Below are 26,106 nucleotides of genomic sequence, written 5' to 3' on the forward strand. Positions count from 1 at the left end.
GGTCGTCAAGGGCCAGAGACTACACTCGTCACAGGCCGTCAAGGGCTAGCTGCAACCTACACATCAAGGCTCCCATTCTAATTTGCGTCGTGGGGCTGCATCAACTGCACTCGTAGTGATGAGAGAGAGAGAGAGAGAGAGGAGGCACACAGAGAGCGGAGAGAACATTGTTCACAGCTTGCACATGGCTCCGTCTTCTGCGACGGATGCATGCATGGGAAACCTTGCATGCTCTCTCCCTTATCCTTTGTCCGCAGGGCTACTGGCAAGATGATGTAGCTTTCAAAGTAACACATTGTGGAATCTGCCACACCGACTTGCATTAGATTCAAAATGAGTGGAAGCGTTCGGTTAGGGTGGGGCTAGTGCGCATCTCTAGAGCCCCTCTTGTGCATTGGCAGGTCACTTGATGATGGGACTCGGTTTATGCAAGCATGAGATTGTGGGCATTGTGATAGAAGTGGGTACAAAAATGTTGACATTCCGAATAGGGGATCGTGGATGCCGGTCGACAAGCGTAAAGCATGCCAATTGTGTGCAATAGGTGTTTTTACATATAATGCTGTAGACATAGATGGAACAATCACTTATGGCAGCTATTCGTCACATATGGTGGCAAATGTAAAGTAAGCATCATGTTGAGAGAGAGAGAGAGAGAGAGAGAGAGAGAGAGAGAGAGAGAGAGAGAACCCTATGGACATAGCAGGAAAAGTGTGCCTCAGCTTAGCCTTGAGCCAGTTGAAAAATTAGTTGAAGGGAGGGACAAAAGGAGAAAATCCGCTTAGAAAATTTAAGAAAATAGAGTAAAATTGCAAAAATAATGATTATTTTGAAAAAATTCCTCTTTGAATCTCCCTTAAAGAGAATTTTGCATGTTTGTGAACCTGACTTTTCATTGGTCCAACATGGATACACGAGAGAGACAAACGGAGAGAGAAGGTAGACACGAGAGAGAGAGAGAGAGAGAGAGAGAGAGAATCTGCAAACAAATAAAGCTTCCATTTTCCTTCTTTAATAAACCTTCCATTTTCTTTTTTTTGTTGTGGGACACACATTGTGGCTCCTTCGGTGTTTTATTCATTCTTTCAAAGATTCCTCCCAATGTCAGCCTTACTTCCCACTGCTAGCTTTCATATTTGTATTTCTCTCTATCTAAAAGGACAGATGTAAGATTTGATCGTGCATGGCTTTGAAAAGATACGCTCAATGATGGCTCTCGTCCACGTGATCTTGTTGCACATGGCAACCCATACATTAAAATAAAAGTATGAACGTGATCTGCCCTCGCAGTAGCCAGCTCAACTGCATGCTCACTCGTAGCTCACCTACGCCCAACTCTTAGCATTACCTGGCACCTCGTAGCCCCTCGTCGTCTTTCCTCCACGTTTATTGGTGCCTCATGGCATTGCCTTCTCTATGACAAGACAATTCCAAAACAAAATGAAACCCAAAAAATTATTTATGTGGACCTTCTTCAATATTCTCATGCAAAACCCTAGATATGCCATTTTGTATGTTGTAAGCTATAACTATTGTACGTACGGGGTATTAGGTTGATGTCTATGAACCTTACCATGGTCGGAAGCTTGTGTTAAGGTATCTTGGAATAGTATTTAGATTGTAGGTGGCCTTGTTTCTAAGAGTTTAGGCGATGGTCAAGTGAGGCTTAGATCCCACTTATATCACCTAACCATCTCTGACAATAGAGAACTGTCCATCGGCATAGTTGTGTTACTATGCTTAAAAAGGCAGATTTTTGTTACTATGCCTAAAAAGACACAATTTTCAAATTATGCCAATCCCTTGCCGGTCAATTCTCCTTTTCTCTCCTCTCTGTGCCTCGCTCTCCCTCTCACTACTTGTTGCTGCCTGTGATGCTTTGAGCCTCTGTACCTATCGTGGTCAGAACCTACCAAGGCTTGCAGTTTACCATGCCCTTATCGACTATGTCGTTTGGGCTTTGCATTGTAAAAGAATTGCTAAACAATAAAATATTTAAAATAAGATTCGCCATATTTTGAATTGCAAAGTTTGAGAGTATAAGATTCATATCTTAACTCTTGGCTTTGCCTTATAAGAGTTGTGCTAATCTATATGGTTGACTAGATATGCTTAGGAGACTTTAGAGGATTAGAGCTGTGGATTTAAGTGCTAGGTTGGATATCAATTGATCCAAAATTGACAAGGAAAGGGTTGGTTTTCTTAATGATGATCAAGAACGCATATCCTTATTTTTTTTGTCTGTTGGCTCGGATTATTACCTGCTCGGAAATATTTGCTCGAGGCTTGGGATCCCTCGGTTTGATTTTACCTTATCCCCAAGGAGGGTGATGCCTTGGATGCCCTCCGGTGAGTCGGATATCAACACAATATCATCAACATATAGCAACAATGGAATCCATGTCCCTGCCAGTTGGGCACCTCTGTCACCCTCTCTATCAATGTAATCAGAAACCCCATATACATACATACCAAATAGAGTAGGGGACAGTGGGCAACCTTGTTTCTCTCCAGTAGTGGAGTGCATTAAATCAGATATCCCCTCTGAAGTGCGTACAAACTGATGTGTATAGAGCCATGATCCCCCAAATCAACTCCTTGGGCACTCCCATCTCCTGTAGTCTGCGCATCAATCTGGCTCTGGGCACCATGTCAAATGCTTTTTGGAAATCCACAAAGCTACAATAAATCCGTCTTCCATGTACTCTACCCTCTTCCATGATGACTCTGAGTGTCACAATACGGTCAAGAGTGAAGAAGCCTCTCCTTAAACCGGCTTGGCCCGCTGCCCACACACCCTCACTCTCTTCCCATCTGCTCATCTGTTGTTAAAGGATAGATGCATACAAATGTGCCAATGTGTGTCCAATCATAATCGTACGGTAGTTGCTAGGCTCTGAAGGATCACTTGCCTTGAAGATAAGCACAATAGTAGACAATCTCCGAGTCTCACGTAGACCATCACAAATGACACGATTGAACAGAACTGCAAGAACCTCTACCAGCATATCTTTAGCATGTATAAAGTGATTTACTGCTAGACCATCATGATCATATGCCCTCCTAGTCCTCATCCTGTTAATGGCCATCTTTACCATCTCAGTGGTAAAGAAGATACTTGTAGATGGGCATGGCTCAAGAGGATCTAGAAAGGGTGTATGTCCAGGGACCGTATATAAGGATGTTGCATATTGACCCCATAAATTAGGGAAAGTAATCACTGGGGGAGGGAAGTACTCATGAAAGAGACATCTTGCCTCTCCTTAGTCTCTGCTCAAGAACAACTGGTATAAGTCTCGCTCCATCCGAGCTAGGAACGCTCGCTTCTTCCGTCGCACAAGGCGTCGGAAGGCTATCCGAGCCTGTCTGTGATCAATGACCCCTAGGAGAAGATCCCTCTACAGTTGTGCTCTCGTCTCTTTACATTCCTCGTCATACCAACTGTTTTGAGGCATGCTCCCAAGACGGCGTCTCTGATCAGGCTGAGTGTTTGGGTATGCCTCTGCTGCTGCATCATGCAATGTCTCAATTAATAAAGGGATGAGCTCCTCCACTAAGAGTCCTGGCTTGGCTACTATACATAGATGACCATAGATCTCCTCTATATAGACAGGGTCAGTCTCTGATGTAAATGTATAGCAAGTATGTGTCCTTCTTAACTGTCACGTGAACATCTATGATCTAACCCTATGTGCATGTGGACAAGCTATCCCAGTTCTAGGGTTCAGGTTAGCCTAGGAAGTGTTCCGGCACCCTTGTGAGCCTATGCACAGGCCGTGCATGTCCAGGCGCTTAGAGTAGTTGTCAAGTGACACATCCAACCCTGTGTATCGGTGGACAAGCTACAGCATGATCAGGGTTCAGTTCAGTCAAGTCAATCTAGAATAGGAAGTGATCTAGTACTTTTGTGAGTCTTTTCGCAGACAATGCATGTCCAGACACTTAATTTAGATGTATATCCTCTGGTTGCACACAGCATGACCATCAGATTCCAATCAGATCCCATCAATAACATTTTTACAGTGCATTTTTGACATTTTTCACTTATTATTTTTAAGTGACTTTTGTTGGAAAGTAGATAGGGCAATTTTGCTAAGTTTGTATATAAGCAAACCTAGCGCTAGCACTTTCTGGCAGAAGAGGCAGTAGGAGCTTCGGTTCAACAGGCACCTTCTCAGTAGGAACCCCCAGCAAGGTCTAGCATTTTTGAGCAGCGAGGCTAGCGTTTTGCATCAAGAACCCAGATCAGCCAACGTTTTTGCACTTGCAGATTCCCGGCGATAGTAGAACCACAGATCAGCCTAGCGTTTTGCATTTGCAAGACATCCGACAACAACAGAACTAGCAAAAGCTTTTGCAAGAAGATTTCAAATCAGCCCTAGCGTTTTTGGTTTGCAGATCAACCCCGGCGGTTTGCAGATTCACCGCGACGGAACATCAAGAACCACCAGCGTTTTCAGTTTTCAGCCCTTAGACACCGCAGATCAAGTCCCGAACCTCGCAGATCTCACCTTCCCGCAACAGTTCCTCGCCGCACGGTCAAATCCTGCGCAATTTGCAGATTCAGCCCGAAAAACGCATATTTCAGCATCTGCATTTTCAGCACGTCGTCGACGCATCGTCGTCATCGACATCGTCACCGATACAGAGTCAGAATTCAGCAGATAAAGATTTGCAGATTTCAGTTCCAGTTTTCAGCCCGTCTCGTCGTCGTCGACATCATCGGCAAGTCCAAGCATTGTAAGATTTGTGCAATCATAAGTAGACCGCTCTCGCCATAGAGAGTGGGGCCTTCGGAGGAGGGTTTTACGTCTTTGGTGTCGTATTCTCTTCTCTATCTCTCAGTCTCATGCACTTCCATTCACAGTGTCCATTCACTTTGTTTGTGTCCATTGCACTCTCTCACTAAAGGAACGGAAGGCTCTCCCTTCCGTAAGTAAAAGGAAACCTTGAGCACAATTCGGAGCACTCATCTTGAGCAAAGTTCAACATTCATTCCGCTGCACCTTACAGTAGTTGCATGCCCTCTGATTGCACAACCCAGTAGGACCCAACATGAGCATTTTCCACTTCATAAACCCAATTGAGCAGTGAAACTTGGCATTTTTATTAATTTATTAAAGCTTTTTTCAAGGTCGTGGGGGCTAGGAAGCAACTGCTTGACCCAGTGTCTGGCAACTATATAAGGAGAAGGGGGGCGCCATTCACAAGCAGAAGAGGCAACAGAAGAAGGTGTCCAAGCAACGCACCAAGCAGGCAGCTTCTCTCTCAGCAATACCCACACCACGAGCCCTTCCCTTAGCGTTTTGATCCTCAACCATCAGCATCAGCAAATTCAGCCTAGCGTTTTTGGATTCAGCCCTCAAGCACAGCAATCAGGCCAGCGTTTTGGTTCTCAGCCATAGCCGGCAGCAGGTCAGTCCCTTAGCCTCACGAATTCACCCCGTCCCGTAGCAGATCCGCTCCACACATTCCAGATCAGCCCACGCTCAGTTTTCAGCCCAGCATTTTCAATTTCAGCAGAGTTTTCAGCCATCAGCCCTCCACGTTTTCGTCGCATCGTCGTCATCGCCGACATAGTCCCAGAATCAGCCTCATATCAAAATTCAGATTTCAGCCAGATCAGCATTAGCGTTTTTGCAATTTCAGCCCGTCCTCGTATCGTCATCATAGTCGTCGAATCCTCGGCAAGTCTATTGCATCTAGACCATTGTACCAAATTTGTGCAATCTAAAGCATAGACCTCTCTTGCCATAGAGAGGGGGCCCTTGGAGGGGTGTTTGAGAACCCATCTTGTGTCGTATTCCTCTCTCTCTCTCTCTTTCACAGTAGCATTCACTTTGCTTGTGGTCACTACACTTGCACTCTCTCTGAGAAGAGCGGAAGGCTCTCCCTTCCGTAAGTAAAAAGAACCCCTTGAGTAAAGTTCGAGCACTCATCCTGAGCACTATCAACATTCACTTGCGTTGCACCTTACATTGGTATCAGAGCTCTTTGGCAGTGTTCTGTATCACTCAAGGAAAGAACCACAGAAAAATGTTTGCTTGTTGCGGTCGCACGTAACCAAAGTCCCCTTGGATGTGCCGATTCCTAAACGTGTTTTTGAAGAGTGACAGGTAACCCAAGAAAGAAGGGCTTGTCCAACCTCCCCTTGTTCCTCTTTTCACTCATTGAGAGCGGACCGTGCACTTAGCGGCCGGCCAATCGACGTGGGGTGGGAAAAAGCAACTTTGGTGTGAGCGCAAGGCCGCCAAGGGGTGCGTCCGCACGGAAGAGTCGAGCTCGGGTAAGAGAAAAGCCTTCTCAAACACCAATTGCAAGCTAAGAACCCAAGTCTTCCAAGAACCTAGAACCCAAGTACCCAAGATCTCAGTGTATGGTCATCACCCAAAGCGGAATGGATACTTTGCGTGAAGGTGATGAGAGTGGAGTTGGAGGAAAAGAAGTTTCTATACCAAGAGGATTGTTCCCGATCCTCCCCCATCCCCATCTATGCCACGGATTGCACCAAATTCTATGGAGGCTTTGGTCAAGTCGATGATGGAGATGATGCTACAACAAGAGGTGCAACGTGCCGCCTTAGCAGAAAGAAGGGCAGCCATGGAGCGTGAGTGTGAGCCAGTGCGCTTGGCAGTCAAAGACCGAAGGGCAACTATGGAGCTTGAGCGAGAGCAAGCGCGCGAAGCTCAACTCATAGCGGCCGAAGAAAAGCGAACGGCTATGGAGTAACGGAGTTAGAGCGTGAGGCGCAAAGAGACCAACGCATGCAAGAGTTGGTCCTACAGGTACTCACCTCGAAATCCGAGCCAATCAAGGACGTTGGCAATTCATCAAGTAGCACAGGTAGAGATGCATAGATAGTTATTTCCACATTATGCATACATTTTTATGCCATATTTGTCGACAATCTCTGCAATTCTGAACCCACATCACGCATACATGTTTATTCCACACTTTCTACAGTTCTGAGAACTCTGCAATGAAATGTTGTATTAACGTCTTCAAAAGGCCAACATGACCTATGAGACCAAAAAGTTACAATGGATGAATCTGATACAATATCTAACTACCAAAAAGTACCAAAATTTTAAAAAAAGGGTACTATAGGATCCTAAACTGCTAGATGTGAACTAAGCAGGGTATGAGTAGGGGGGTGAGAGTAGTGAATGAGGGGTAATACAACACAATGTGGGTGTATCCTCAAAAAGAGCTAAATCACAGGAGATCCATCATCGGTCGCCAGCAGATATCATCAATCTCCTCCATGGTCAATAGTCTGACCTGGCGTCGTGCATGTCAAGTCAAAGTAATCCGAATCCTCTGATGCAGCCTCCGTCGATGTTGTGTAGTCCTCCGCAGTCGTGGGCATCTGGATCTCCCTAGCTCGGTAGCTCGATCGATGAGAGAGAGAGAGAGAGAGAGAGAGAGAGAGAGAGAGAGAGAGAGAGAGAGAGAAAGAGAGAGCATGCGAGTCGTGCGCACATGCACACCTTTTCAGCATTAATGTGTGTCCTATTAGGGTAGCAAGCTAGAAAACTTTCCTCTTAATAAAAACAATCGAAACAACTTCTTAGATGTTTCTCAGGCACTACTTTTCTGATTGACCTACTGACCCTTCTGCATTCAAACCGCATTTTCCAAGGACCTCACGTTAAGAGCTCGTAAAACCACAGAAGTTACTCACCTGTGTGCCTATGCTGACTTTGTGTCCGTCCAAGTGCGGGATGTCCTTCTCAAATCCTACCAATGCATCCAGCTGAAAGCACAGACAGAAAAACAAAAGAAGGTAAAATTCCTCTTTCAAAACCTTCACCAAATTCTGGCAAGCCATCAACAAGCAAAGAAGCACAAAGTTTTACCAGAGAAATTGTAATGGTGATATGGAGATTATTGCCTTCTCTTCTGAATCGGTCATGCTTTCGAGAAAGGATCTTAAACTGAAAAAATAAATTCCAGATTTGATCTAATTTCTCTGTTATCTTCATCAAAAGATTTCTTTGATCATTGTAGATAAAACATTGAGAGCATTCACAAGAAACATGATACACCCACTACTCTTCTCAGAGTTGGGGCAAGAAACCATTAGTCAATGAAATAAAGTGTTGATAAAAGTTGCATGGAATTTTCTATTCCTAGCCACGGTTGCACCACCATACTAACACCCAGCGCGAGCTGGGTCCTGGGATTGAGAAGAAGGAATACCATAGATTGAGGAAGCAAGATTTCAGAGATATAATGACAGTTTGCTGATTGAGAATAAAAGAGATGGACAAATTCCTGCACACTTGGAGCAGGAATGATCACAATGGATGGGCAACCACACTGGTTCCTGGTTAATACACAATCTTTAGCCTCTTATATATACTACAAGCTGTAGCTATTGCATCCTCAGCATCTCTTGCTTTAGCACCTGCTATTTTCATTTTTTTAGTGCAGATGGCTTTGAATGGACTCGAAAGGTTTCAAAAGACTTTAGAGGTCTAGAGGTTCCAAGATTAGCTATCGGGAAATGTTTTATCTCTTGCAAAACTTATATTGAATAAACATTGCACATAATTAGAAGCAAACCAAAACTCCACGGCATTGACACTCTACAAGTACGAAACCCCAACCACCTTCACGTATTCGACTTGCCAAAGCCAAGATCCGACTTTATGTACTTGAATTTGAAAAAGGAATTATGTACCTTCAAGTCCCCTGGATCTCCATCTATAATAGGCTCCCCATCTTCATAAAACACTACCTCCTGCATGTACCTTCAGATGGTCAGAAACCAAAAAATTTACAAGATGCAATTTCTACATTTGACGCTTTTTTGAACATACGTGTCCATCTGGAGTACCCTTTTCTATATCCAGAGTGACATCGTAGCCTTCCCGCTCAAACTTCACATTGGGACACTTGTCACAGACCTTAAAAAAAGGCAAAATCATTTAGCTTTTGCAACATTAACATGACAAGCATTGGAATTAACCTCAAAATAACACTTTCAAGATACCTGTTGAGTAAACTGTTGAAACATGCCAGGCCCTATCTGTTTGTGGAAAACCTCATTCTTACAGTTGCAATCACGCTTACCTGGGGCTGGCTTTAACACATTCTTCTCCCTCCAGATCTGCAAATGTTTGATCAATGAGAAAGCTTGCTTGCTATGAGAAAAGCTCAGAAGTTGCAAATCCAAATTGCCACAATATAGGAGATCACCTTCATTGTACTTCCAGAATAAATATCCTCCAAGCTTGCAAATATTTCCACAACAACATCATCTCCTTTGGGAGTCTTGTCTTCTTCCTCTTCTTCACCCCCCATGCCCCCACCAAAAAACCTGCAAAACAGCCAGTGTACATCATGTTTGAATGCAAGAAATGCCAAATGTGTGTGCGTGCGCGTGCGTGCAAGCCAGCCTGCATGCATGCATCAGCTTTGAAAAATGTGACACCATTTAGAACTACCTACACTCTCACATAAGGACTGGTCAGACAGATTATGCAACTTTCTTAAAACAGCTACTCAGATCAAGTAGTTGCCATTGCATGTTTTAGGATACCCCATACATGCATTACCATCGAATGGGCGAGTATCAAAAGCATTCGAGCCAAAAGAAGAAGCACTTGAAGGAGAAGCACTCGAGTCACCTTCAAACTTTTGTACCCATGCATGAAGCTACACAACTTCTCCACCAAGTGCTTCTCCTTCCGAGTTTTCTATTCACACACAAGGTAATTTTATGTTGAATTCGATCATACACATGTGCTACTCCTCAGAAACACAAATTGCTTCTAAGAAGTTCTGACAAAAGACAGCCTTAAAATACTGCCATGCTTCCCTCCATGGAGCTTTGAAGATAGTCCATCCCATGACTTTTTTATGCTACCCTTTGTGTCTACCGCCTCTACATCAATACGTTGCAAAATAGTGTTAAGTGCTTGCAGCAATCTACTGAGCAACAAAGAAACCTTCGTCTTCATGCCTCCAATTCGACACTCACTAGCAAGGTAGGCTCCGAGGAGTGCATTTTCTTATGTGCAGTCGACATAATGGTACCATAATAACAAATTTCTTTTTACTGGTGTTGAAGAGGGATTTCGAATCGTTGAAGAGAATCTAAGATTGTACTAACAATTTTCTTATGTACCATAATAACAATTGTTTTTTTCTGATGTTGTAGCACGTATAGGCAGAGACCAAAATGAACTAGCATGAGAGGAAGCAAGTCAAACTAGGTCAAAACATGGTCTCGACCATAGTTACAGGAAATGGCCGTTTTTCACGTCTCTGTTTCCCGTTTCTGTTCCAACTTCCCATTACGAATTGGAGAAATTGAAGGGCATTTTGGGAACTTTCGGTAAAATATGAGCCATACTGGGAATTTTTAAGATTTGAGGGGTATTTTGGGAATTTCCACAGATTTAAAGGGTATTTTGGTAAATTTTTGCTAAAAACTATTTACATCTATCATGAAAAGTCACTAACCAAGGACTTGCCCTCGACTGGGTGCGACTCTTCATCATAGGTTACACCGTTGGAACCCTTTAGCAAATGGTTGCGCGTCTACACTAAATGGTGTGTCTGTTTTGCCTCAAGGACGTGTCGCTATATGAAGGTGCCATAAGTGGAAGCAGAAGATGGATGGAAAAGACTCAGAACCATTGCAGCTGGTACAACACCATCAGATAAGCACCTCTCTGAATCAGGTCCCTAGCCTCGAGAAGGTACCTAGGTCCAACACCATATTGACTAACTCCTCAGATGTGATCAAGGTTGCATTCCAAACTCGTATTTATCATTCCTCCATACCGTACGATAAATACACGTATTGGTATTAGTACTCAACATATTGGTTGTTACTTAAACACACTCATCAGTGCACATACATGCGTGTATGCATGTGTGTATATTAGGTTGTAGACATATGTATGTATATATGTATACGTGTGCATGTATGTGTGTGTATGCATGCATATTTACATGTATGCAACCATGCCTGAGTAGACATGTACATCTCTCTCTAATCAGTACTTAACGTATTGTTCGTACTGGTAACTGTACAATGTTTTTTAATGTTTTTTCATACCGTATTTATCGTACCTGCCCGCCTGATGGTATGTACCCTTCCAATAAAATTCAAGGAGTAATAGAAACTCAAACACGAGCCCGTCAAACCTCTCTCAAAGTTGCCGAACAAGTACTATCACAAGCCGCTACTACACCACAAACTCCAAGACTTAGCAAGATTGGAACTCCAATCATAGCAACTAAAATACGTGTATTTTATTTAGAATACACGACATCCCGTATTGAAACATACAATACGTCTCATAACGTTTTCTATTCTAACGTTTTTTTGCTCAAAGCGTATGTCTTTTCCTAGTTGATCAATTGTGTTTTAGAGCTTCATGGTGCTTGTTTATGTATGCTATGGTTAAGTATTGAAGAGTCATTGAAGAGGTCCATGAACCACTTCATTTGTCCTTATTAAAGTATCATATCTCAAAAAAGTGGATGTATTTTATCTTAGATTCTCAAAAATACGTCTAGTACGCGTATTGTACACCGCGTATAAAACGTCTCGTCCCGTACCGTAGATGCTATGACTCCAATGCTATGTCAAAGCACCACCACTTCAAAGATTAGATCCAAGCAAAACTTACTGTTGCCCTTACAGCGTGCTTTCTCCATGATCCTAACAGCAATGCTTAGGCTTTGTTAAGTTTTTTTTGCTTTAGCACACGAAATCCACAAAGAGACAAGAGTAGCACTAAATAGTACGGTACATCGCCTGGAAACTCCGGTGACACGATTGAAGGAAACGGAACCCATGGAGCCACGCCCCAGGCTATGATACCAAGACACAAGGAGAATTGGGATGATGCAATATAGTCTCTCAACGAGTACATCAGAACAAAGCATGTTCTCTCTTCACAACAAAAAAAAAAGGGGAAGACATCGGGGGAAGAGCTGCAGGAGGCCAAGGAAATTGAACCTGAGATAGGAAAAAATGTTAAGCACATTGTCAAAGGGATATGCTGATCTCTGTGGAGTTATCTCTATCATTGAAGACACAGCCATGCCCTAGAAAAACCCGCAAGTTGAGGAGCAAGATGAAGGGGACTACGTGATAAACAGGAACAACGAAATTTCCCATTGCGTATCAAAAATGGTATGTATTGCTCTTATCAAAGGAGGTGGATCCTATGTTGTTTTTAGTAGCCAACAACTTTCCCTTGGGCATGCACCATGCCAGGTGTTAACTTGCATTAAACCGGTATCCAATTTCTGAACTCTATGGTAACTTGCGAAATGTTAACTTCTTCGTCTATAAGTATGTACCCAACGTGATTACACACATGAATATGACTAAGTGACCGTATCTACTCCTTGTTCTTGGTGTCCACTGTTTCTTGCTAAAGTTCCAAGAAACAAACTGTTGCTAAATTGGATTTATCTAACAGGAAAATAATTCTAAATGAATTATTGGATTTATAAGTGAGAGGGTTTTCTCGCTTGGAACACCAAGAAAAGATTAAATTTAAATGAATTATTGGAATTTTAAGTGAGAGGGTTTTTCTCACTGGAGACATCCGAGTACACACATTTCTAGTGCATCATTCAAAGTAATGACGGGAACATTGTGAAAGGGACTATCTGTAAGGCCACCGGGAACAGGTAGGAACGGGTACTTCTGATGTGTCACATCGGATGGGTGACCGGGAGCATCAGGAAGAAGTATTCCACCATCCGGGAACGGACATCTCTCTGATGCGTCATAGGATGGGTGACATAGCGCATCGTGAAGGAGATTGTATCGTAAGTTCGGTAGGAAAGGACTACGTGATGGGTATTCCTTATGAGTCACAAGGTGGGTGACGCGTGCATCGGAAAGGGAATATCCATAGTCAGGAGGAAATTCTGAACTGGGTTACAATTGTGCACAAGGAAAAGCAAGCACTCGAATGAAGATGGGTTCAAAGGAAACTTTGAGGAAATACAATTGCTTTTCGGGAAACCAGATGCTTTGCTGCGAGGAAGTCTATGTCTGCATTGCAACTGTGCATGTGATTGCATCCAGGGACACCTGGGAAGTGTTGTGAAAGCATAGTTTTTAACTTATAAGGTTTTATTGAGTTTTTGGGCAGATTCATACCATTTTTTAAAGTGACCGGCCGGCCACTTAATAAGTGGGCAGCCACCTGGAAAATAAAGCACCAAAAACCAACCAATGACCTCTCTCTCTCTCTTTCTAGCAGAAGACCCAAAAAAAAAAAAGAACGCAATCTCTACGCGGGCAGCCAGCGCTTAGCTATTCTTGTCGTGGCCAGGGAGATGTAAAAGCGTCACACGCCCTCTCTCAGAGAAGGGAGTTGCCAACGTCAGCAAGAGAAGAACCTGCCGCCAGAAGACGCAAGAGATAGCGAGACTACGAAGCACAGAGGTCTCTTTTCCCACGCAGAGAGCGAGAGGTATCAATTGTGGATTCGCCATACGAATTGTTGTCCCGTGTTTATGTGTGTTTGCAGGTGTACTTCCTCTTTGTGAGGGAGTAGGAGCAGAAGAAGGCAAGAGCCTCTACAAGAGAAAGCTCTCTGAGGAACTAGAGCGAGATCAACCCAAGGGTTTCGTACCCGAGTTTGGGAAGTAGAACTACGGATCCGAGAGTGGTACTCTCGAGGTGTGATCCGGAAGTTGAAATTCCCAAGGGAAGGACTTCGTGTCCAGGAAAGCAAAATCCTGCAGGAAGAGGACTCTAGAAACAGAGTCGGAAAAGAGTTGCAGGGATGCCATGCCCTGAGTCTCGAAGGTGAGATCCAAAGGCGAGAACCTTGGTTCTCGAGGATTTGGAATAAGGAACGGAAGTTCCTTGGAATAGGGGTTTGCCCTAGGAATAGGAAGCCGAGGCTTCTAGGAACCATCAAGTCTTATTCTAGAATGAACGTGGTAATACGTTCGGTTCAAGTGCTTGTATAGACTTCTCCTCAGTAATAAAGATACTATTACGGGGGGGGGGGACCCAGCCCATCTTCTAGTCCCCGGTATTGAGTCAATCCTCTCTCTCTCTCTCTCTCTCTCTCTCTCTCTCTCTCTCTCTCTATATATATATATATATATATATATATATATATATATATATATATATATATATATATATATATATATATATATATATATTTCTCTATATATATCCTCTGGCTTCAGTATTAAGTGATAAATTCTATTCATTCGAGTATATTTTATATTGCTATGCGTTGCCGTTTGTGACAGTGGTATCAGAGCATGGTCTCCTCTCTTTCTCTGTAAAGGAGAACGACTCTGGGAAGACACGGGAAGAAGCCATGACAAGCCAAGAGAGAAGAAGTAAGCAGGCGGAAACCTAAGTCTTACAGGAAAAGCTCGCAGAGTTGGGAAAATTTTTCTCTCTGCAAGAAGTCGACACAAGACTTGGGATTCTCTAAGAAGGCGACAAGAGCATGATGCTCACGAACCTAGAGAATCCAAGGAGCAGAATTTTAAAGATCCTTTAGAATCCAAAAAATATCCATGAACACCAATCCAGAACCATAGCCAAGAAATCCCATCATTCCGGGGATACTTTTGATGGAAGGGAAGATATCTCGAAAGCTACCGCTTTCATTCGACGGTTTGAAGTTGCCTTTGCAAACGGCGATTTGTGAGGAGTGTCGAAGGTGAGGCATGTGACCAAACACCTGTAAGGGATTGCAAGTACTTGGTGGTATACCAAAGCTCTGCAAGGAACTTACAACAAGACTTGGATTCAATTCCAGGCTGAATTTTCCAACAAATTTTTTTCCGCTACGCTTTGAGGAAGGCATCCGAGAAGATTGGAATCGGTGTGCCCAATAGAAACACGAGCGAGTCAAAGCAAGTAGTGGTTCACTCTTGCCAAGGTAGCTCCACTCTTGACCCTTCTCTAAGGAAGGAAAGATGAAGAAATTCAACGAAGTACTTTTGCCCGAATTTTGTAGACGCATCATCAAGATACTTTGCAACAGATGGTGGAGTAGGCAATACAAGATGAAAGTGTACACCTCAATGGGACGGGAACCATTAAACATAGAAACATCAAATTTTTGTTAGGCCTCCTCGACGGATATGTGGCTATCCGAAGAAAGTTTGGAGTAAGGGAATTCAAACTGACTCCTGAGATTTTGAACAGAAGACCCTAGAACTTTAAGTGAGAGGGCAGGTCTTTAATCAAAGTTAAATCTTTGAGGAACTCATAAACTCCATATTGCTTTTATGCCCAAGATATGCATGTGTCTAACCGACAATCACTCTCGAGTATTTATGAGAGTCGGATCAAGTTGGAACATTGTTCTATGAGATGAACTGGTTTGCTAACCATCCAATAGGTCAATAATGGATTTGGTATCCGGTAGTTCTCCAACAAATTACATGCTATTGCGGGTAGGACGGCAGAAAGGAAGGAAACGTTCCAAAATTTCAAGCAGAGTAAAAGCTTTCGCTAAGCTTGAAGCCTAAACCAATTAATGGAAGCTATGGTAGGAACAACAATCATTCTCCTAATAAATCTTCCTCTATTTCTCAAGCATAGAACTCTCACAATGAAACTAAGGGAAAAGGAAAAGCTCAAAGTCAAGAAAACCCGAATCTGCTCAAGGAATTTAGGAGGTTGGTTAACTCTTGAAGAACGAGCTGAATATGCACGCAATCGAAGATGTTTTGAAAGTCACACTAAAGGTCATATAAAAAGAGATTGTCCTAAGAAAGAATCCAACGAACCTAAAGAACCCACATCCTCTGTTCATGCCATAAATGAGAACACTAGTGTGTCCCAAGTTTCTAATGATCATCTAGCTGATGAGTCTCTCATGAAGTGTTATGGTCATGTGAATGGTCAAAGCATGGTGATCTTGTTTGATTTTGGTAGTATGCATGATGTGATGGGTGACTGAGTCTCTTGTAGAAAGAGCCCGCTTGGACGTTAGCCAGACAACTCCTCTCGAGGTGTCGAGCTTCGCTCCCGATATGAACTCTCTCATTACACGAGTGCCGTGATGTGTTTGTTATTCACTATTCAGCAAGCTTCCTTCCGTAGAAGATTTGTTGTGTCTCCTCTCTAAGAATGTGATATGATTTTGGGCATTCAATGGTTTCGTGAACATAACCCTCTCATTGCTTGGGCAGACAATACGCTCACTTTAAATGCCAAAAGTGACTCTCCGATTATCATTCATGGTGAGGAGGGTATGCATTCTTTACCTCTCATTTCTAATGTACAAGCGAAGCTTGAAAAGAAACAAGAGAAGGAGACTCTCTCATTCCTTTCTTCTCTGAGGCACGACACACATTTTTTGCATGATAGTGATGTGATTGTTTGAAAGGATGATGATTATTTTGCTAGTGAAGCTAACCTCATTGCAAATACGATCAGTCACGCAGGACCGATCTTGGCTCTCGAGCCGAGGTCCAAAGAACCCACTCCGAAGTAGTGTGTGTTCGCATGATTAGTCAGCACGCTTTGTTCGAGTTTCTCACTCGTGATGGTTTCTTGTATTTTTGTCATCGTCTTTATGTGTTCCCTTTTCACAGGCATGCCGTATTGTACGATGCACATGATTCACTCACGGATGAGCACGGATGTATGCGGATCACTCTTGAAAAAAAAAAAAGTTTGCATTTAAGGAATTCACATTGTTTCTCGATTGTTTGTTTTGTCAATCGCTTTTACATGTTTCTTCCTTGGCATGAGACGGTCTCAAAAAGAGCACGAGCAAGATTGTCCATCAAGCATCAACATTTCCAGTAAGGTGCAACGGAATGAATGTTTGAACTTTGCTCAAGATGAGTGCTCCGACCTGTGCTCAAGGTTCCTTTTGTTCTTATGGAAGGGAGAGCCTTCCGTTCTTAATGAGAGAGTGCAATGAACACAAACAAAGTGAATGGACACTGCGCGTACAAGTGTATGAGACTGAGAGATAGAGAGAGAAGAGAATACGACACTAGAGACGTTGTCAAGCCCTCCTTCGAAGGCCCCACTCTCTATGGCGAGAGCGGTCTACTTATGATTGCACAAAATCTCTACAATGCTTGGACTTGCCCAGGATGTCGACGACGACGAGACGGGCTGAAATCTGAGAATGCTAAGGGCTGAAATCTGTAAATCTTTGTCTGCTGAATTCTGACTCTATGTCAGTGACGACGGCGATGACGATGATGCAATGACGACGCGCTGAAAACGCAGATGCTGAAATCTGCGTTTTCCAAGCTGAAACTGTAAACCTTGCGGGATCTGACCGTGCGGTGAGGATCTGCAGCGGGAAGGTGAGATCTGCGAGGTTCAGGGCTTGATCTGCGATGTCTGACAGCTGAAAACTGAAAACGCTGGTACTTAAAGAGGTTCCGTCGCGAAGATCCACAAAAACACTGGCTTGTCTGGCAGATCCAAAAACGCTAGGGCTGATCTTTGTGCTGATGCAAAAACGTTGGGGTTCTGCGGTGGGAAACTGCTAACGCTAGGGCTGATTTGTTCCTTGCTGTAGATGCAAAAACGCTAGCTGGTCCGAGTTCCAAAAAACGCTAGCTTGCTGCAGTGATGCAAAAACGCTAGGCCTCTTGGGTTCTATTGAGAAGTTGCCTATTGAGCTTGTGCTCCTGCTGCCTCTTCTACCAATTAGTGCTAGCCTAGGTTTGCTTATATACAAACTTACTCAATTTGCCCTACCTACTTTCCAACAAAAGTCACTTAAATTAATAAGTGAAAAATTGTCAAAAATAGGGAAAATAGGTCAAATACACTGGAAAATTCCCGTGAAGGATTCTGATGGATTCTGATGGGAATGCTTATGATCATGCTGTATGCAACCAGAGGATATGCATCTACACTAAGTGTATGGACATGCACGGTCTGCGAACAGACTCACAAAAGTGCCAGATCGCTTCCTGTTCTAGACTTGACTTGACGGAACTGAACCCTGGTCATGTTGTAGCTTGTCCACAGACACATAGGGTTGGATGTGTCACGTGACATTTCCGTTGTGATTTGCCACAGTTGATAGGTTTAGGTCGAAAAGTCAAGTTTCGATCCCACTTTTTGCTGTGTTTGGTGAACAGTTTGGCACTCCGTCACTTTGTTCATCTGCATTGCATGCCCAGTCATTTAGGAAGTATAGTATTTTTTCAAGTTACTCTACATGGAATGGGTATGTTTATGGTTTTGTGTTGGACATGGTTTCAGTAATTTTCCTCCTCGAAGATTCTTGAAGAAGGTAGACCCACGACCATAGCCGAAGTTGGAGCATTGAAGCCGCAAAAGATCATTTTGTGTTGCTCTCGACACAGCCCAAAGAAGCAAGCATTGCAGACCTTCATGAACTTCAAGTATCGCACGACCCACGCATTAGAGTGGGCCGACGAAGAGTTCTTCGCAAGAATCAGGGAGTTGTTGGCGCACTCCTTCGACGCCATACAGCTTGATACCAATACCTCACTTTAAAAAGGAGGGGATGTCACGTGCACATCTAACCCTATGTGCATGTGGACAAGCTATCTCAGGTCTAGGGTTCACGTCAGCCTAGGAAGTGTTCTGGCACCTTTGTGAGCCTGTGCGCAGGCTGTGCATGTCCAGGCACTTAGATTAGTTACATATCCTCTGATTGCACACAGCATGATCATTAGCACGACATTCAATACCCATCATGAGCATTTTCCAGAGCATAGAACCCTTTTTGCCAAAATACACAATTTTCACTTATTTATTAATAAGTGACTTTTGTTAGAAAAGTAAGTAGGGCAATTTGCTAAAGAAATATAAAAGAAACTCAGTGGTCACTCAATAGAAGCAAAAGAAGTAAGAACACGAGGAGGCAGGCACCCAACAGTAAGACAGCACCTCAGCAAGAACCCTAGCGTTTTCTCAAGAAGAAGAAGAAGACCCAGATCAGCCTCGCGTTTCTAGATTTAGCAGATCAGCTTGGCGTTTCCAGATTCAGTAGATCAGCCTGGCTTTTCCATATTTCAGCAGATCAGCATGGTGTTTTCAGATTTCAGACAGTCTAGCGTTTGCAGATTCAGCCGAACGTTTTTGCTTTTCAGTCCTTAACCTCGTCAGTTCCGACTCACGTGCACATCTAACCCTATGTGCATGTGGACAAGCTACTTCAGGTCTAGGGTTCAGGTCAGCTTAGGAAGTGTTATGGCACCTTTGAGAGCATGTGCACAGGCCGTGCATGTCCAGGCACTTAGAGTAGTTGCATATCCTCTGGTTGCACACAGCATGACCATTAGCATGACAGTCAGTACCCATCAGGAGCATTTTATAGTGCACAGAACCAATTTTCCCTATTTATCCATTTTTCACTTATTATTTAATAAGTGACTTTGTTGGAAAACAGGGTAGGGCAAATTTGCTAAGTGACTATATAAGAAACCTAGCGCTAGCACTTTCTGGCAAAAGAGGCAGCAAAAGTTTCAGTGACTTACAGCGCACCTTCTCACCAAGACCGGCAAGAGGCCTAGCATTTTCCAGCCAACAAGAACTGTCAACGTTTTTGGGATCTTCCTCCCCTAGCGTTTTCAGCAGCAGATACAACATAGCGCTTTTCATCCACAGCAAATTTCATCTAGTGTTTTTGCAGTTGCAGATCTAGCCTAGCGTTTTGCAGTTTCCGGCGACAGATCAACCCCAATGCATCAGCGTTTTCAGTTTTCAGCACTTAGACACAGCAGATCAGCCCCTATCCTCACAGAACTCACCTTCCCGCAGCAGATCCTTGTTGTACCGTCAGATCAGCCAACGTTTTTTCAGATTCACCCCGCTGTCCGCATATTTCAGCATCTGCGTTTTCAGCGCATCGTCGTCGCGTCGTCACCATCGCCGTCCTTGCGACACACTGTCAGAATTCAGCAGAAGTCAGCGTTTTCAGATTTCAGCCTGTCCTCATTGTCGTCGACGTCGTCGGCAAGTCCATTGCATTTAGACCATTGTACCAGATTTGTGCAATCAATAGCATAGAGGAGGGTTTGAGAACTGTCTGGTGTCGTACTCTCTCTCTCTCTCTCTCTCTCTCTCTCTCTCTCTCTCTCTCTCTCTCTCTCTCAGCACCTTCATTCACAGTAGCAATTACTTTGTTTGTGATCATTGCACTCTCTCACTAAAGGAACGGAAGGCTCTCCCTTCTGTAAGTAAAAGGAACCCTTGAGCACAGTTCGGAGCACTTGTCTTGAGCAAAGTCAACATTCACTTCCGTTGCACCTCACATTGGTATCAAAGCTTTGGCAGTGTTCTGTATCACTCAAGAAAAGAACCACAAGAAATGTTTTGCTTGTTGCGGTCGCACGTAACTCAAGTCCACCTGGGCGTTTTTGAAGAGTGACAGGTAACCCAAGAAAGAAGGGCTTGTCCGGCCTCCCCTTGTTCCTCTTTTCACTCATTGAGAGCGGACCGTGCACTTAGCGGCCGGCCAATCGACGTGAGGTGGGAAAAAGCAACTTTGGTGTGAGCGCAAGGCCGCCAAGGGGTGCCGCGCCCGCAGGGAAGAGTCGAGCTCGGGTAAGAGCAAAGCCTTCTCTAACACCGATTGCAAGCATAGTCTATTCGAAGTCATTCGAAGTATATTCAGATGCTTGTGGTCGTAGTCTGAGTGCTGTCTCAATGCAAGAAGGCCATGTCATTGCCTATGAGAGCCGATTGTTTTCAATGCCGGAATTGACAGCACAGATATATGAGAAAGAGCTTTTGGTGGTTATCCATGCTCTTACTCAGTGGCGACATTACCTACTCGGAGCCGATTTTACGATCTTCACTGACCATCAGAGTTTACGCTACTTCTTGTCACAAAAGCAGCTATCAGAAAAGCAGATGGGATGGGCTAACATCTTGTCACAGTATCAAGGACGAGACTCAAGGACGTGGACGATTTTGAACAAAGTTGCTTGGTATGCCAGAAGGTCAAGTTTGACGGGCATAAAGCACAAGGATTGTTACAGCCTTTACCCATTCCCACCCGCCCCTGGGAAAGTATTGCTATGGATTTCATTTTTGATCTCCCGAAAACACAGTGGGCACGATGGTATCTGAACTGTTATTGACAAATTTAGCAAGCAAGCTCATTTCATTCCAATGAAGAAAACAGTCGAGCTGGATCATTTAGCGAGGCTGTTCATTGCCAAGATATTCAAATTACATGGCATGCCTGAGACAATAGTTTCTGACAGAGATCCCCGATTCACGAGTTTGTTTTGGAAGGCTATTTGGGAGAACATTGGCACACGGTTGCAGTTCTCGTCATCTTTCCACCCGCAGACAGATGGGCAATCTGAGAATGCAAATTCAGTTGTATTGGTGTTAGGTGCAGCGGAATGAATGTTGTATTTTCTCAAGATCTTTATTGCTCAAGGTTCCTTTTTAGTTCTTTAGGGAAAGAGAGAGCTTTCCGTCTTGTAGAGTGCTTTGGTCACGAACAAAGTGAGTGGATTGTGCGTGCAAGTGAATGAGACTGAGAGAAGGAGAGAGAAGAGATACGACACCCGAGAGGTTGTAAAACCCTCCTCCGAAGGCCCCACTCTCGTCGGCAAGAGTAGTCTATTCTTTGATTGCACAAAGGTGTACAATGCGTATGCAATGGACTATGCAACTTGGTCTATGCCGATGACGATGATGACGACGATGACGATGACGACGACGACGACGATGATGGCTGAAATCTGAGATCTTCTAATCGCTGAATTTCGGGACTGTTTCGGTGGCTGAAAATGACTGTTTTGGCTGCGTTTTCTTGGCTGAAAAAGGAGGTTTCTTGGAGCTGAAAACTGATGGTCTAACGGGCTGAATCTGCTACACTTTAGGTGAATAATGCCGGTCTTAATTTGCTGCTGAAATCCAAAAACGCCAGGGGCTGAAATTGGTCCTTCTGTCGCCGGGGTTCTGCAAATGCAAAAACGCTAGGCTGATCTACTGTGTCGTGATGACGCCAGGGCTGATCTGCTGTGCACAAATCGCCAAGGCTGATCTGATGCAAAAACACTAGGTCTTCTGTGGAGAAAAAGCCAGAGTAGTCGCGGGGGTTTGTCTTGCTGAGAAGTTGCCTGTTGAGCAAGGTGCTCCTGCTGCCTCTTCTGCCAGAAAGTGCTAACTTGGGTTTGCTTATATATTAACTTAGCAAAATTGCCCTACCTACTTATGTAGGAAAGTCACTTAAAAATAATAAGTAAAAATCCCAATAAATAAGAAAATAGGCTAATTGCACTGGAAAATTCCCCTAGCTGATTCTAATGGATTCTGATGGGAATTCTGATGATCATGCTGTGTGCAACCAGAGGATATGCATCTATGCTAAGTGACTGGGCATGCACAGTCTACGAATAGACTCACAAAAGTGCCAGATCACTGCTAATCTAAACTGACTGGACTGACTGAACCCTGTTGTGGTATAGCTTGTCCACGGACACATAGGGTTGGGATGTGTTACGTGACATCCCCTCCTTTTCAAAGTGAGGTACTGGTACCGAACTGTATGGCGTCGAGGGAGATCGCCAACAGCATTCGGAATCCTGGAAGGGACTCTTCGCCGGCCCACTCGGATGTGTGGGTCGTGCGGTACTTGAACTTCATAAAGGTCTGCAACGCTTGCTTCTTTGGGCCGCGTCGAAAGCGACAAAGTCTTCTGTGGCTCCATTCTTGCTTCAACTTTGTCTAGAGTCCTGCTTGTTTCGTCTTCAAGAATCTTCATGGCTGAAAATTCCTGAAACAATCTCCAACACAAAGCCATGAACATACCCATTCCATGTAAAGTGAAGGAAAAAAATCTTGTCTTCTCTAAAGACCGTGTATGCAATGTAGATGAACAAATAGACGGAGTGACAACCCGTTCATCAAACACATGCAAAAAATGCGATCGAATCTTTTCTGGTTGATCAAAATCAATCAACTGTGGCAAATCACAATGGAAATGCCCATGCTTGGTGCTCATACTATCATGTGCTCTTTCTACAATTGTGTCATGCCAAGGAAGAGACATGGAATGTGACTTCCTTACACACAACTTTTCAACTTTTCACGAAAAATCCGCATACATTCGTGCTCATCCATGAGAGAAACGTGCTCAACATACAATATGTCATGCCTATGAAAAGGGATCACATAACAATGCTGATTAAAATACAGGAAACCTTCACGCATGAAACACTCGAACAATGTGTGCGTATCAATCATGCGAACACATAATACTTCCTGTGATGGTTCTTTGGACCAAGGCTTGAGAGCCAAGATCGCTTTTTTGGGATCTATCGAATCTTCTTGTGGAGGATCTGTGGACCTCGACTCGAAAGCCAAGATTGATTCTTGGTGATTGATCGAATCTACAACGAGGTTAGCTTCACTGGTAAAAGCATCCACTAACACATCATGCTTGTGAACAATCACATCATCTTCATGCAACTCATCATGCTTGTGAGAAATCACATCTTGATCATGCAAATCAGCATGCTTGTCATTGTCATCCAAATCATTATGCAAATCATTGTCAATCAAAACATCATCAAGCTTCACACAATCATGCAAATCCTGTCGGTCATGCTTTGGAGAAGAAGAGACTGAGAGAGTCTCCTTTCCCCAAATCTCTTGCATCTGTGCCTCTACTTGAGAATAGAGAAGCCAAAACTCTTTGTTTTGTCGATCGCTTTGTTCTTGTATTGCTTTTCTTTCTGCTTTGTCTTTTGCGTGTCTGCGATCCATTTCTGCTTCTCTTGCTTTGGCTTCCAAGCGTGCTTGCTCGCTCGCACGCGCTATGGCTGCCATTCTTTCTTGGGACGGATGCTCTATGGCTGCCATCTTTTCTTCGTAGTCACGCTCTTTCTGCTTTTCGTTCGGCATCTCTTGCTTTGTCTGCTAACTTCTTGTCAATCATCCTCTTGTCGAAAGCCTCCATAGGAGTTAGTGCAATCGGTGTCGTAGATGGGGAAGGGTCAGAAAAACCTCCTGGTGGGGAAAATTCTTCTTCGCCTCTCTCATGCTCATCACTTCCAAGCGAAGGATCCATTCCGCTTCGAGTGATGATCATTCAGAAGTCGTAGGTTCTTGTGGGTTTTTAAGTTCACGAAGAACTTGGGTTCTTGGGGGTCTTGGGTTCTTAAGTTCACGAGGAACTTGGGTTCTTGAGGTCCTTGATTCGTGAGAATCTTGGGTTCTCGAGGTTCTTGAGTCTTGAGGGTCTTGGGTTCTTGGGGTTCTTGAGGTTTTCTTTCGCTTGCAAATCGAGTTTAGAAGAATCTTCTCTTCACTCGAGTTCTACTCCTTTCTGCGGGTGCACCCCTTGGCGGCCTTGCGCTCACACCAAGGTTGCTTTTTCCCAACTCACGTTGATTGGCCGGCCGCTAAGTGCATGGTCCGCTCTCAATGAGTGAAAAGAGACACAAGGGGAGGCTGGACAAGCCCTTCTTTCTTGGGATTCCTGTCACTCTTCAACAAAACACGATTAGGAATCGCCACGCCCAAGTAAACTTGGGTTCGTGCGATCGCAACAAGCAAAAAAAAATCTTGTGGTTCTTGTGGTTCTTTCCTTGAGTAATGCAGAACACTTCCAAACCTCTGAGACCAATGTTAGGTGATGCGGAATGAATGTTGTATTTTCTCAAGATTAGTGATCTTTATTGCTCAAGGTTCCTTTTTAGTTCTTTAGGGAAAGAGAGAGCTTTCCGTCTTGTAGAGTGCTTTGGTCACGAACAAAGTGAGTGGATTGTGCGTGCAAGTGAATGAGACTGAGAGAAGGAGAGAGAAGAGATACGACACCCGAGAGGTTATAAAACCCTCCTCCGAAGGCCCCACTCTCGTCGGCAAGAGTAGTCTATTCTTTGATTGCACAAAGGTGTACAATGCGTATGCAATGGACTATGCAACTTGGTCTATGCCGACGACGACGACGGTGACGATGACGACAACGACGACGATGATGGCTGAAATCAGAGATCTTCTAATCGCTGAATTTCGAGACTGTTTCGGTGGCTGAAAATGACTGTTTTGGCTACGTTTTCTTGGCTGAAAAAGGAGGTTTCTTGGAGCTGAAAACTGATGGTCTTTACGGGCTGAATCTGCTACACTTTAGGTGAATAATGCCGGTCTTAATTTGCTGCTGAAATCCAAAAACGCCAGGGGCTGAAATTGGTCCTTCTGTCGCCGGGGTTCTGCAAATGCAAAAACGCTAGGCTGATCTGTTGTGAGAAAACGCCAGAGTAGTCGCGGGGGTTTGTCTTGCTGAGAAGTTGCATGTTGAGCAAGGTGCTCCAACTGCCTCTTCTGCCAGAAAGTGCTAACTTGGGTTTGCTTATATATTAACTTAGCAAAATTGCCCTGCCTACTTTTGTAGGAAAGTCACTTAAAAATAATAAGTGAAAATCCCAATAAATAAGAAAATAGGCTAATTGCACTGGAAAATTCCCCTAACTGATGCTAATGGATTCTGATGGGAATTCCGATGATCATGCTGTGTGCAACCAGAGGATATGCATCTATGCTAAGTGACTCGGCATGCACGGTCTACGAATAGACTCACAAAAGTGCCAAATCACTGCTAATCTAAACTGACTGGACTGACTGAACCCTGTTGTGGTATAGCTTGTCCACAGACACATAGGGTTGGGATGTGTCACGTGACAATTGGATTTTATCAAAGTCTTACATTTCAGATTAGAAGACTCAACGGGAAAAGTTTTTGCCCTTGGTGGACGCGGAAGGCGCCATTTGAGATTATTGAAGGTGCTATAAAGGTTCCGCCCTTCCTTAGCACGAAAGATAAGATTTTTGAAGCTGACCAGTACACGAGGGACGTGGACACTGCTTTTGCCAAGGTCCGGGAGGCTTTAGAGAAATCTCAAGAAAGACGCAAGAAGGCAGCAAATCGAATCGTTGCGATTTGAAATTAAAGGAAGACGATTGGGTGCTCTTACGTTTTGTGAAGGCACGCCTGAGAAAGAAAAAGAGAAAGGAGCAGCTTTTTCCAAAGCTTAGCATGAGATACTATGGACCTCTCCAGAGAAAAGAAAAGATAAATGATGTCTCCTTTAGACTGAAGCTGCCCGATACTTGGAGAATTCACAATGCTTTTCATGTGAGTTTCTTGAAGCCTTTTAAAGACG

The 26,106-nt window shown here is 43.9% G+C and overlaps 1 protein-coding gene across 7 annotated transcripts in view; it reads right to left on the reverse strand.

Moving 5' to 3' along the window:
• ATERDJ3B (DNAJ heat shock family protein) overlaps positions 1–26,106 on the reverse strand; it is a 54,934-nt gene that overhangs the window by 13,792 nt on the left and 15,036 nt on the right. For 6 of the 7 annotated variants that reach the window (XM_086508512.1, XM_086508510.1, XM_086508511.1 and 3 more), the window contains exons 4-9: positions 9,205–9,325; positions 8,999–9,115; positions 8,826–8,912; positions 8,687–8,746; positions 7,860–7,937; positions 7,685–7,756 (exon numbers count right to left, since the gene is read on the reverse strand). In XM_086508512.1, coding sequence (XP_086364638.1) covers positions 7,685–7,756; positions 7,860–7,937; positions 8,687–8,746; positions 8,826–8,912; positions 8,999–9,115; positions 9,205–9,325 — 535 coding nt within the window. Of the gene's footprint in view, positions 1–633; positions 7,380–7,684; positions 7,757–7,859; positions 7,938–8,686; positions 8,747–8,825; positions 8,913–8,998; positions 9,116–9,204; positions 9,326–26,106 lie in introns of those variants that run through there. The other variant, XM_086508513.1, reaches the window with a different exon arrangement.

Source organism: Adiantum capillus-veneris, chromosome 3 (genome assembly GCF_014529385.1).
Source record: "Adiantum capillus-veneris isolate H3 chromosome 3, ASM1452938v2, whole genome shotgun sequence".
Classification (NCBI taxonomy): Eukaryota; Viridiplantae; Streptophyta; class Polypodiopsida; order Polypodiales; family Pteridaceae; genus Adiantum; species Adiantum capillus-veneris.